The sequence below is a fragment of the Coregonus clupeaformis genome, chromosome 1 (genome assembly GCF_020615455.1).
Source record: "Coregonus clupeaformis isolate EN_2021a chromosome 1, ASM2061545v1, whole genome shotgun sequence".
In the NCBI taxonomy this organism is placed as follows: Eukaryota; Metazoa; Chordata; class Actinopteri; order Salmoniformes; family Salmonidae; genus Coregonus; species Coregonus clupeaformis.
Genome location: NC_059192.1, coordinates 32,084,227 through 32,098,036, shown reverse-complemented (window position 1 = coordinate 32,098,036; position 13,810 = coordinate 32,084,227). Strand labels below are relative to the sequence as shown.

General features: G+C 43.5%; 1 protein-coding gene across 1 annotated transcript in view; it reads right to left on the bottom strand.

Annotated features, from left to right (window-relative positions):
• The window catches only part of LOC121584293 (protein FAM117A), a 47,672-nt gene that overhangs the window by 7,864 nt on the left and 25,998 nt on the right, over nt 1–13,810 (bottom strand). Inside the window, exon 6 of the mRNA XM_045218229.1 lies at nt 12,658–12,774. Coding sequence (XP_045074164.1) covers nt 12,658–12,774 — 117 coding nt within the window. The remainder of the gene's footprint in view (nt 1–12,657; nt 12,775–13,810) is intronic.

The following is a 13,810-nucleotide window of genomic DNA, read 5'->3' as shown; positions in this document are numbered from 1 at the left end:
ATTGTTTAACTTGGGTCAAACGTTTCGGGTAGCCTTCCACAAGCTTCTCACAATAAGTTGGGTGAATTTTGGCCCATTCGTCCTGACAGAGCTGGTGTAACGGAGTCCGGTTTGTAGGCCTCCTTGCTCGCACACGCTTTTTCAGTTCTGCCCACACATTTTCTATAGGATTGAGGTCAGGGCTTTGTGATGGCCACTCCAATACCTTGAATTTGTTGTCCTTAAGCCATTTTGCCACAACTTTGGAAGTATGCTTGGGGTCATTGTCCATTTGGAAGAGCCATTTGCGACCAAGCTTTAACTTCCTGACTGATGTCTTGAGATGTTACAATATATCCACATAATTTTCCTTCCTCATGATGCCATCTGTTTTGTGAAGTGCACCAGTCCCTCCTGCAGCAAAGCACCCCCACAGCATGATGCTGCCACCCCCGTGCTTCACGGTTGGGATGGTGTTCTTCGGCTTGCAAGAGCCCCCTTTTTCCTCCAAACATAACGATGGTCATTACGGCCAAACAGTTCTATTTTTATTTCATCAGACCAGAGGACATTTCTCCAAAAAGTACGATCTTTGTGCAGTTGCAAACCGTAGTCTGGCTTTTTTATGGCGTTTTGGAGCAATGGCTTCTTCCTTGCTGAACGGCCTTTCAGGTTGTGTCGATATAGGAATCGTTTTACTGTGGATATATAGATATATAGTATATAGATACTTTTGTACCTGTTTCCTCCAGCATCTTCACAAGGTCCTTTGCTGTTGTTCTGGGATTGATTTGCACTTTTCGCACCAAAGTAAGTTCATCTCTTGGAGACAGAACGCATCTCCTTCCTGAGCGGTATGACGGCTGCGTGGTCCCATGGTGTTTATACTTGCATTCTGTTGTTTGTACAGATGAACGTCGTACCTTCAGGCGCTTGGAAATTGCTCCCAAGGATGAACGGTGAGGAATCAGCCCAGAACTACACAGGAGGATCTTGTCAATGATCTCAAGGCAGCTGGGACCATAGTCACCAAGAAAACAATTGGTAACACACTACGCCGTGAAGGACTGAAATCCTGCAGCGCCCGCAAGGTCCCCCTGCTCAAGAAAGCACATATACAGGCCCGTCTGAAGTTTGCCAATGAACATCTCAAGGAGAACTGGGTGAAAGTGTTGTGGTCAGATGAGACCAAAATCGAGCTCTTTGGTATCAACTCAACTCGCCGTGTTTGGAGGAGGAGGAATGCTGCCTATGACCCCAAGAACACCATCCCCACCGTCAAACATGGAGGAGGAAACATTATGCTTTGGGGGTGTTTTTCTGCTAAGGGGACAGGACAACTTCACCGCATCAAAAGGGACGATGGACGGCGCCATGTACCGTCAAATCTTGGGTGAGAACCTTCGCTCAGCCAGGGCATGGAAAATTAGTCGTGGATGGGTATTCCAGCATGACAATGACCCAAAACACACCGCCAAGGCAACAAAGGAGTGGCTCAAGAAGAAGCACATTAAGGTCCTGGAGTGGCCTAGCCAGTCTCCAGACCTTAATCCCATAGAAAATCTGTGGAGGGAGCTGAAGGTTAGAGTTGCCAAACGTCAGGCTCGAAACCTTAATGACTTGGAGAAGATCTGCAAAGAGGAGTAAGACTAAATCCCTCCTGAGATGTGTGCAAACCTGGTGGCCAACTACAAGAAACGTCTGACCTCTGATTGCCAACAAGGGTTTTGCCACCAAGTACTAAGTCATGTTTTGCAGAGGGGTCAAATACACTGCTCAAAAAAATAAAGGGAACACTTAAACAACACAATGTAACTCCAAGTCAATCACACTTCTCTGAAATCAAACTGTCCACTTAGGAAGCAACACTGATTGACAATACATTTCACATGCTGTTGTGCAAATGGAATAGACAACAGGTGGAAATTATAGGCAAATAGCAAGACACCCCCAATAAAGGACTGGTTTTGCAGGTGGTGACCACAGACCACTTCTCAGTTCCTATGCTTCCTGGCTGATGTTTTGGTCACTTTTGAATGCTGGCGGTGCTTTCACTCTAGTGGTAGCATGAGACGGAGTCTAAAACCCACACAAGTGGCTCAGGTAGTGCAGCTCATCCAGGATGGCACATCAATGCGAGCTGTGGCAAGAAGGTTTGCTGTGTCTGTCAGCGTAGTGTCCAGAGCATGGAGGCGCTACCAGGAGACAGGCCAGTACATCAGGAGACGTGGAGGAGGCCGTAGGACGGCAACAACCCAGCAGCAGGACTGCTACCTCCGCCTTTGTGCAAGGAGGAGCAGGAGGAGCACTGCCAGAGCCCTGCAAAATGACCTCCAGCAGGCCACAAATGTGCATGTGTCTGCTCAAACGGTCAGAAACAGACTCCATGAGGGTGGTATGAGGGCCCGACGTCCACAGGTGGGGGTTGTGCTTACAGCCCAACACTGTGCAGGACGTTTGGCATTTGCCAGAGAACACCAAGATTGGCAAATTCGCCACTGGCACCTTTCACAGATGAAAGCAAGTTCACACTGAGCACATGTGACAGACGTGACAGAGTCTGGAGACGCCGTGGAGAACGTTCTGCTGCCTGCAACATCCTCCAGCATGACCGGTTTGGCAGTGGGTCAGTCATGGTGTGGGGTGGCATTTCTTTGGGGGGCCGCACAGCCCTCCATGTGCTCGCCAGAGGTAGCCTGACTGCCATTAGGTACCGAGATGAGATCCTCACGACCCCTTGTGAGACCATATGCTGGTGCGGTTGGCCCTGGGTTCCTCCTAATGCAAGACAATGCTAGACCTCATGTGGCTGGAGTGTGTCAGCAGTTCCTGCAAGAGGAAGGCATTGATGCTATGGACCGCCCGTTCCCCAGAACTGAATCCAATTGAGCACATCTGGGACATCATGTCTCGCTCCATCCACCAACGCCACGTTGCACCACAGACTGTCCAGGAGTTGGCGGATGCTTTAGTCCAGGTCTGGGAGGAGATCCCTCAGGAGACCATCCGCCACCTCATCAGGAGCATGCCCAGGCGTTGTAGGGAGGTCATACAGGCACGTGGAGGCCACACACACTACTGAGCCTAATTTTGACTTGTTTTAAGGACATTACATCAAAGTTGGATCAGCCTGTAGTGTGGTTTTCCACTTTAATTTTGAGGGCGACTCCAAATCCAGACCTCCATGGGTTGATATATTTGATTTCCATTGATAATTTGTGTGATTTTGTTGTCAGCACATTCAACTATGTAAAGAAAAAAGTATTTAATAAGATTATTTCATTCATTCAGATCTAGGATGTGTTGTTTAAGTGTTCCCTTTATTTTTTTGAGCAGTGTACTTATTTCCCTCATTAAAATGGAAATCAATTGATAACATTTTTGACATGCGTTTTTCTGGATTTTGTTGTTATTCTGTCTCTCACTGTTCAAATAAACCTACCATCAAAATTATAGACTGATCATGTCTTTGTCAGTGGGCAAACGTACAAAATCAGCAGGGGATGAAATAATTTTAGCCCCTCAGTGTATATACATACATATACAGTGGGGAAAAAAAGTACACGTCAACTATGACAGACAAATTGAGGAAAAAAAATTCCCGAAAATCACATTGTAGGATTTTTTATGAATTTATTTGCAAATTATGGTGGAAAATAAGTATTTGGTCACCTACAAACAAGCAAGATTTCTGGCTCTCACAGACCTGTAACTTCTTTAAGAGGCTACTCTGTCCTCCACTCGTTACCTGTATTAATGGCACCTGTTTGAACTTGTTATCAGTATAAAAGACACCTGTCCACAACCTCAAACAGTCACACTCCAAACTCCACTATGGCCAAGACCAAAGAGCTGTCAAAGGACACCAGAAACAAAATTGTAGACCTGCACTAGGCTGGGAAGACTGAATCTGCAATAGGTAAGCAGCTTGGTTTGAAGAAATCAACTGTGAGAGCAATTATTAGGAAATGGAAGACATACAAGACCACTGATAATCTCCCTTGATCTGGGGCTCCACGCAAGATCTCACCCCGTGGGGTCAAAATGATCACAAGAACGGTGAGCAAAAATCCCAGAACCACACGGGGGGACCTAGTGAATGACCTGCCGAGAGCTGGGACCAAAGTAACAAAGCCTACCATCAGTAACACACTACGCCGCCAGAGACTCAAATCCTGCAGTGCCAGACGTGTCCCCCTGCTTAAGCCAGTACATGTCCAGGCCCGTCTGAAGTTTGCTAAAGTGCATTTGGATGATCCAGAAGAGGATTGGGAGAATGTCATATGGTCAGATGAAACCAAAATATAACTTTTTGGTAAAAACTCAACTCGTCGTGTTTGGAGGACAAAAAATGCTGAGTTGCATCCAAAGAACACCATACCTACTGTGAAGCATGGGGGTGGAAACATCATGCTTTGGGGCTGTTTTTCTGCAACGGGACCAGGACGACTGATCCGTGTAAAGGAAAGAATGAATGGGGCCATGTATCGTGAGATTTTGAGTGAAAACCTCCTTCCATCAGCAAGGGCATTGAAGATGAAACGTGGCTGGGTCTTTCAGCATGACAATGATCCCAAACACACCGCCTAGGCAACGAAGGAGTGGCTTCTTAAGAAGCATTTCAAGGTCCTGGAGTGGCCTAGCCAGTCTCCAGATCTCAACCCCATAGAAAATCTTTGGAGGGAGTTGAAAGTCCGTGTTGCCCAGCGACAGCCCCAAAACATCACTGCTCTAGAGGAGATCTGCATGGAGGAATGGGCCAAAATACCAGCAACAGTGTGTGAAAACCTTGTGAAGACTTACAGAAAACGTTTGACCTGTGTCATTGCCAACAAAGGGCATATAACAAAGTATTGAGAAACTTTTGTTATTGACCAAATACTTATTTTCCACCATAATTTGCAAATAAATTCATTAAAAATCCTACAATGTGATTTTCTGGAAAAAAAATTCTCATTTTGTCTGTCATAGTTGACGTGTACCTATGATGAAAATTACAGGCCTCTCTCATCTTTTTAAGTGGGAGAACTTGCACAATTGGTGGCTGACTAAATACTTTTTTTCCCCACTGTACACACATACAGTGGGGAGAACAAGCATTTGATACACTGCCGATTTTTCAGGTTTTCATACTTACAAAGCATGTAGAGGTCTGTAATGTTTTTATCATAGGTACACTTCAACTGTGAGAGACGGAATCTAAAACAAAAATCCAGAAAATCACATTGTATGATTTTTAAGTAATTAATTTGCATTTTATTGCATGACATAAGTATTTGATACATCAGAAAAGCAGAACTTAATATTTGGTACAGAAACCTTTGTTTGCAATTACAGAGATCATACGTTTCCTGTAGGTCTTGACCAGGTTTGCACACACTGCAGCAGGGATTTTGGCCCACTCCTCCATACAGACCTTCTCCAGATCCTTCAGGTTTCGGGGCTGTCGCTGGGCAATACAGACTTTCAGCTCCCTCCAAAGATTTTCTATTGGGTTCAGGTCTGGAGACTGGCTAGGCCACTCCAGGACCTTGAGATGCTTCTTACGGAGCCACTCCTTAGTTGCCCTGGCTGTGTGTTTCGGGTAGTTGTCATGCTGGAAGACCCAGCCACGTCCCATCTTCAATGCTCTTACTGAGGGAAGGATGTTTCCACCTCCATGCTTCACGGTTGGGATGGTGTTCTTGGGGTTGTACTCATCGTTCTTCTTCCTCCAAACACGGCGAGTGGAGATTAGACCAAAAAGCTCTATTTTTGTCTCATCAGACCACATGACCTTCTCCCATTCCTCCTCTGGATCATCCAGATGGTCATTGGCAAACTTCAGACGGGCCTGGACATGCGCTGGCTTGAGCAGGGGGACCTTGCATGCGCTGCAGGATTTTAATCCATGACGGCGTAGTGTGTTACTAATGGTTTTCTTTGAGACTGTGGTCCCAGCTCTCTTCAGATCATTGACCAGGTCCTTCCGTGTAGTTCTGGGCTGATCCCTCACCTTCCTCATGATCATTGATGCCCCACAATGTGAGATCTTGCATGGAGTCCCAGACCGAGGGTGATTGACCGTCATCTTGAACTTCTTCCATTTTCTAATAATTGCGCCAACAGTTGCCTTCTCACCAAGCTGCTTGCCTATTTCCTGTAGCCCATCCCAGCCTTGTGCAGGTCTACAATTTTATCCCTGATGTCCTTACACAGCTCTCTGGTCTTGGCCATTGTGGAGAGGTTGGAGTCTGTTTGATTGAGTGTGTGGACAGGTGTCTTTTATACAGGTAATGAGTTCAAACAGGTGCAGTTAATACAGGTAATGAGTGGAGAACAGGAGGGCTTCTTAAAGAAAAACTAACATGTCTGTGAGAGCCGGAATTCTTACTGGTTGGTAGGTGATCAAATACTTATGTCATGCAATAAAATGCAAATGAATTACTTAAAAATCATACAATGTGATTTTCTGGATTTTTGTTTTAGATTACATCTCACAGTTGAAGTGTACCTATGATACAAATTACAGACCTCTACATGCTTTGTAAGTAGGAAAACCTGCAAAATTGGCAGTGTATCAAATACTTGTTCTCCCCACTGTATATACACATACACACACAAATACATACGCATACTAACAGTCAAAAGTTTGGACACACATACTCATTCAAGGGTTTTTCTTTATATTTAAATTTTTTAAATTTTTTGAATAACAGTGTAGACATCAACACTATGAAATAACACATATGGAACCATGTAAACAAAAAAAGTGTTAAACAAATCTTACACAGCCTGGAGGTGTTTGGTCATTGTCCTGTTGAAAAACAAATGATAGTCCCACTCAACACAAACCAAATGGGATGGTGTATCGCTGTAGAATGCTGTGGTAGTCATGCTGGTTAAGTGTGACAGAGTCACCAGCAAAGCACCCCCACATCATAACACCTCCTCCTCCATGCTTTACGGTGGGAACTACACATGCGGAGATAATCCGTTCACCCACACCGCGTCTCACAAAGACACGGCGGTTAGAACCAAAAATCTCAAATTTGGACCAGACCAAAGGACAACATTTCCACCCGTCTAATGTCCATTGCTTGTGTTTCTTGGCCCAAGCAGGTCTCTTCTTCTTATTGGTGTCCTTTAGTAGTGGTTTCTTTGCAGCAATCGACCATTAAAGGCCTGATTCACACAGTCCCCTCTGAACAGTTGATGTTGAGATGTGTCTGTGACGAACTCTGTGAAGCATTTATTTGGTCTGAGGCTGGTAACTCTAAATGTTACCAGCTGGTAACTCTAATGAACTTATCCTCTGCAGCAGAGGTAACGCTAGGTCTTCCATTCCTGTGGCGGTCCTCATGAGAGCCAGTGTCATCATAGCGCTTGATGGTTTATGCAACTGCACTTGAAGAAACTTTCAAAGTTCTTGAAACGTTTCGTATTGACTGACCTTCATGTCTTAAAGTAATGATGGACTGTGGTTTGTCTTTGCTTATTTGACCTGTTCTTGCCATAATATGGACTTGGTGTTTTACCAATAAATATAAAATATATTTTGATTTGTTTAACACTTTTTTGGTTACTACATGAGTCCATGTGTTATTTCATAGTTTTGATGTCCTCACTATTATTCTACAATGTAGAAAATAGTAAAATTAAAGATGAGTAGGTGTGTCCAAACATTTGACTGGCACTGTAGTAAAATCAACCGTTATAAATGCAAAGTGTTAATCGGATGTCTTATTCAAACTCAGTTTGCAAGCTTATCATGTTTGCCATTACTCATAGTTACTTGTACTAACCCAACATGGGTTTACTCCAATATCTGCATTGCTTTTAAAATGGCTTGTAGACAAACAAATTGACATTTTGATTTGAGATGTTTTGTAATCCACAAGTAAAATATATTAAGTTGAATAGAAATGTCAATTTTGTTAAATTTGCAGATTTTTGTCAGACTTTAGATAAACTTCAACCTTGTTACTTTCTTTGGCACCTAGGCACTTAGTATAGTCATTTATTTAACTTAACATTGCAGTCCACCTTTTTGGTATTTTATACCAGTTTCTGTCTCTGTACAAAGGCATGGTCTTCAACCTATGGAAGACTGCAAAACATTTTATAATACTAATAACAACAATAGATTTGACTTAAATTGCATTTTTCTAGACACCCAAAGCGCTTTACAGTGTAAGGGGAAACTCACCACCGTAACCCCACTTTATTTGTATTTATTTTATTGGTCTATCCACCCCCCTCTTCGGACGACAAAACTAACTGTTTTCCATTTTAGTTTTTTACAGATATTTAGTTATACAGTGAGGGAAAAAAGTATTTGATCCCCTGCTGATTTTGTACGTTTGCCCACTGTCAAAGACATGATCAGTCTATAATTTTAATGGTAGGTTTATTTGAACAGTGAGAGACAGAATAACAACAAAAAAGTCCAGAAAAACGCATGTCAAAAATGTTATAAATTGATTTGCATTTTAATGAGGGAAATAAGTATTTGACCCCTCTGCAAAACATGACTTAGTACTTGGTGGCAAAACACTTGTTGGCAATCACAGAGGTCAGACGTTTCTTGTAGTTGGCCACCAGGTTTGCACACATCTCAGGAGGGATTTTGTTCCACTCCTCTTTGCAGATCTTCTCCAAGTCATTAAGGTTTCGAGGCTGACGTTTGGCAACTCGAACCTTCAGCTCCCTCCACAGATTTTCTATGGGATTAAGGTCTGGAGACTGGCTAGGCCACTCCAGGACCTTAATGTGCTTCTTCTTGAGCCACTCCTTTGTTGCCTTGGCGGTGTGTTTTGGGTCATTGTCATGCTGGAATACCCATCCACGACCCATTTTCAATGCCCTGGCTGAGGGAAGGAGGTTCTCACCCAAGATTTGACGGTACATGGCCCCGTCCATCGTACCTTTGATGCGGTGAAGTTGTCCTGTCCCCTTAGCAGAAAAACACCCCCAAAGCATAATGTTTCCACCTCCATGTTTGACATAGGCAGCATTCCTACTCCTCCAAACACGGCGAGTTGAGTTGATGCCAAAGATCTCGATTTTGGTCTCATCTGACCACAACACCTCTGAATCATTCAGATGTTCATTGGCAAACTTCAGACGGCCCTGTATATGGGCTTTCTTGAGCAGGGGGACCTTGCGGCATAGTGTGTTTCCAATTGTTTTCTTGGTGACTATGGTCCCAGCTGCCTTGAGATCATTGACAAGATCCTCCCGTGTAGTTCTGGGCTGATTTCTCACCGTTCTCATGATCATTGCAACTCCACGAGGTGAGATCTTGCATGGAGCCCCAGGCCGAGGGAGATTGACAGTTATTTTGCGTTTCTTCCATTTGCGAATAATCGCACCAACTGTTGTCACCTCACCAAGCTGCTTGGCGATGGTCTTGTAGCCCATTCCAGCCTTGTGTAGGTCTACAATCTTGTCCCTGACATCCTTGGAGAGCTCTTTGGTCTTGGCCATGGTGGAGATTTTGGAATCTGATTGATTGATTGCTTCTGTGGACAGGTGTCTTTTATACAGGTAACAAACTGAGATTAGGAGCGCTCCCTTTATGAGTGTGCTCCTAATCTCAGCTCGTTACCTGTATAAAAGACACCTGGGAGCCAGAAATCTTTCTGATTGAGAGGGGGTCAAATACTTATAAATTGATTTGCATTTTAATGAGGGAAATAACATTTTTTTTGGATTCTTTTGTTGTTAATCTGTCTCTCGCTGTTGAAATAAACCTACCATTAAAATTATAGACTGATCATTTCTTTGTCAGTGGGCAAACGTACAAAATCAGCAGGGGATCAAATACTTTTTCCCCTCACTGTATACATTATTCATACACTTTGCATGTAATATTGTGTATAAAAGTACCACATGATAGGAATACAGTTTGAGATACACAAAGTGAAAACAGGACAAATATAAGCAACTCCCCCCGCCCCAGAGTTGGGACACCCGTTTAAAGTCCCATCTTCAATTTTATTGAGGAACATTCCATTGTTAGTTAGTACTTCAACATTATTAAAATGAAATTAATGTTGTAAAAGTGTATGGTAGAAATTACAGTGATTCATCTGAACTTACTGCCTTCTTGTTCATTTCAGCAGCATATTTCTCTTTGGCTTTTGTTTGTCTGTCATTTCCCTGGTGGCATTCATATGTCTTTGTGCCCACAACTTGAAACGGAACACCATTGAATGGGAGACTTTTACTCTACCAACTGAGTTGTTTTCCCCTGGCAAAGACTGTGCATCTGTTGAAGGTCAAGAATAGGGCTGGGCAATATTGAATTAATGTTTTTGTGTGATATATATATATTTTTTTTATGAGCGTCTATGTCCACTTGTTCTTATGTTGCATTTTTGGTCTCGTCTCCTTCGCTCCTCTGTGCTGTGCGCATCTTCCCATTTACACCAAAGATCTATATATAATGACGAGATGCATGTCTCCGCCCTAACAATGGGAGTCGTTGTCCCAAAGGCGGGAAGGCAGGCGACACACTTAGGTCCAAAATAAGCCCATAGATACGCATTGGCCTTATTTTTGACATATTTTCGCTTAGTCTCTTCCTCTATGGTTTACACGCACACACCAAGCCGGAGTAGGGTTGATCCCAGCGTTCTGACCTCACAACGGCAGTCAAGCACCCAAGCTAACTGGCTAACGTTGGCTAGCTACTTCCAGACACAAATGAGTGTACACCTCACTGACCATTTTACTCGCCCTAGCAGAGCTGGTTTTCATGTTATCCAGAGTGTTGGTGACTAGCTGTGCTGCTGGCAATTTAAATTACGCTTTTTTGCCGACGTTTCCTGACACTGGCCATATTCAACTGGTGTTGAGCGTTCGTAGATTCATCAGTTATTCTGTGCTCTGGCACACTGACGAGAGTGCTCTGAAAATCGGAGTAGATAGCCAGCGCGAATATACGAACACACCCAAAGTTGAATGATCACATCTTCCTCTCTGACAAGCTGTTTCAACTCGCTATTTGCATTTGAGGTTTGGTCCAACAGAATCGGTCATATGGACACCAAAACACATTGAGACATTAATATATTAGAGGAGAAGTTAACTTTTCTAACAATACCCTTTTTATGTCTCAACTACTCAAATTTCGCACAGAGCAGACACTACTAAAGCGATGAATGGTAGACAGCACCCAAAGGTTTAAGAGTAGTAGCTGCTGTATTCTGATAAATGGTGTCACCATAGTCAAGAACTGGCAGAAAGGTTGACTGTACAATCTCCTTCCTGCTGTTTAGAGAGCAGGAAGGAGATTATATAAAAGAAGCCTACTTTAAAATCTCAGCTTCTTAACTTGCTCATCCGTATGTTTTTTAAAACGTCAATTCCAAAAGCCTAGATATTTATAGGCGGGAACCTGCTCGATGAAAGAACCATCCAATGCATAAATGTGTAAGCCATCTGAAATATTTCTAAGAGAATTAGAAAACGGGATCCGACATCTTGGATTTTTTAATCAAATATTTAAAAAAAATCTCTCATGCACTCCAAACTCAGAATTTATGTTAATCATGTCTGTCTCTAGTACATTTGAGAAAAGCAATACGTCCAAAGATTAGAAAATGGCATCTTTGTAAAAAATTATTTGCACATAGTATTTTTGAATTGTTACATGTACACAAGGGATGTATAATGCTTCCATGCTTCCTCTCAGCCTGCTCATAAGCCACCACCGCTTTTATTGATACTTGCAGCTATATTTACACATTATGTTTAGGATTGAGATATTCTGCAAACCTGCAGAAACAAATCTTAAAGTGACAGATTAAAGGTAGAGTCAGCGGTGCATGAAGTAAACAGCAGTATCGGGACAATTTCCCCAATAACTAAGAGCATTGAAGCACGAGGCTTAAGTTCTCTGCTGTTTTGGTCCCTCAGCGATCACATTGTAGGAGATTGAAGAACACCATGTGCAGACACTATGTGTTACTCTGAGTGCATAATCTTGAATCGTGCTCATGGCAATGCCATATTACTGAGTCTCAGTTTAAATCGGCAAGGCTTGTATAAGCCTGTGTGGACACAAGGCATGGCTACTTCTTTTCAGTTATCAGTCAAAAACCTAGGAACTTGGGGGCCTCCCGATTGGTGCACTACAGGCGCCACTACAGACATGTGTTCGAGCCCAGGCTGTGTCGCAGACGGCAGCGACCGGGAGACCGATGAGGCGGCGCACAATTGGCCCAGCGTCGTCCGGGTTAGGGGAGGGTTTGGCCGGCCGGCCGGGATGTCCTTGTCCCATCGCACTCTTGCGACTCCTTGTGGCGGGCCGGGTGCATGCACGCCGACTCGTGTTGCCAGTTGTACGGCGTTTCCTCCGATACATTGGTGCGGCTGGATTCCAGGTTAAGCGGGCAGGTGTTTAAGGAGCGCGGTTTGGCGGGTCATGTTTTGGAGGACGCATGACTCGACCGTTGCCTCTACCGAGCCGTTTGGGAGTTGCAGCGATGAGACAAGATCGTAATTGGATCGCAATTGGATATCACGAAATTGGGGAGAAAAGGGGGGTAAACAATAACAAAAACATTTTTTGCTAGGAACTAATTCAGGAAACCAGGTAAGGTAACGCGATGGATTATCGTAATATAAATAATCTATTTATATTGTAGGGCTCCACTGGAAATTAGCAAACTAAATATGTCAATGTCTTACCCAGCACTGGTGGTGGGGCGGCTGGCACACAAACATGCCCTCCAGCTCCTGGTTGAGGCCCTCCACGCTGCGGCGCAGACGAGAGGTCAGCTTGTATAGGGGAGTGGGTGGGATGGGCTGAAAGAGAGGGAGAGCGAGAGAGCGCGAGAGAGAGCGTGAGAGAGAGAGAGGAGACAGTGGCATCAGCTGATTGAATAAATTGTACACATTCATAATGTATGTGCAATGCATAGGAGTAAACAAAACATGGGCATAGACATACGAGCAAGCGTAGGTAAACAAGCAGGCACGCACACCAAATACACTCGCAACATGCAAGTATAGACACACACAAGCATACAAAACACACACCATGCAAACAGACAAAGCACATAAAAATGACATATCGCTCCCAGTACACATCATGTGTGTGAGTTATCAGATAGTGACTAGACTTCGGAAATCTAAGGAAATTAAGAACCCAGGTTCAAATAAGTCTAGTAGTCAAAATCGTTCAAAGCTTTAGCTGTGCTTGAGTGAGCTTATCTAGAGCAATGGAACCATACCTAAAGTACAAATCCTGCCTATCCGGCACCAGGCAGGCTCAAGCAAATACTCAAAGAATTTGTAAGATAGCAAATTACTATTTGAACCCAGGTTTGGTCTATTTTGCAATGCATAACAACTATCACTGTGCTTACTTCTAGTCTTCATATGTTTTGATGAGAGTAGGCCCATTCATAATTTATTCTCTCCTTGCGCAATGACCGTAATGCAGTGCATATGGGTTGAAGGCCTATAGAAGGGTAATGTTCATTGTAGGAATGTGCATCTTTCCCTTTCAAGACGATTAGATTTGTGTCTAGATACATGTGCTCCGATAAAGGAGATCATTTTTTGTTTAAAACTAGATTAGATGCGGTTTGATTAGAGGAACGAATTGATTCAGTGCATAACATTTGTTGCATAAAGACATTCATTTTCCATTCCAAATTAAAATCTGCTGCTAATGGAGCTGGATCTGTCTGAGCTGACTTCTCACTCTGTGTGTGTGTGTGTGTGTGTGTGTGTGTGTAAATTATGTATACAGTTGTGGTCAAAAGTTTTGAGAATGACACAAATACAAATTTTCACAAAGTCTGCTGCCTCAGTTTTGATGATTGCAATTTGCATA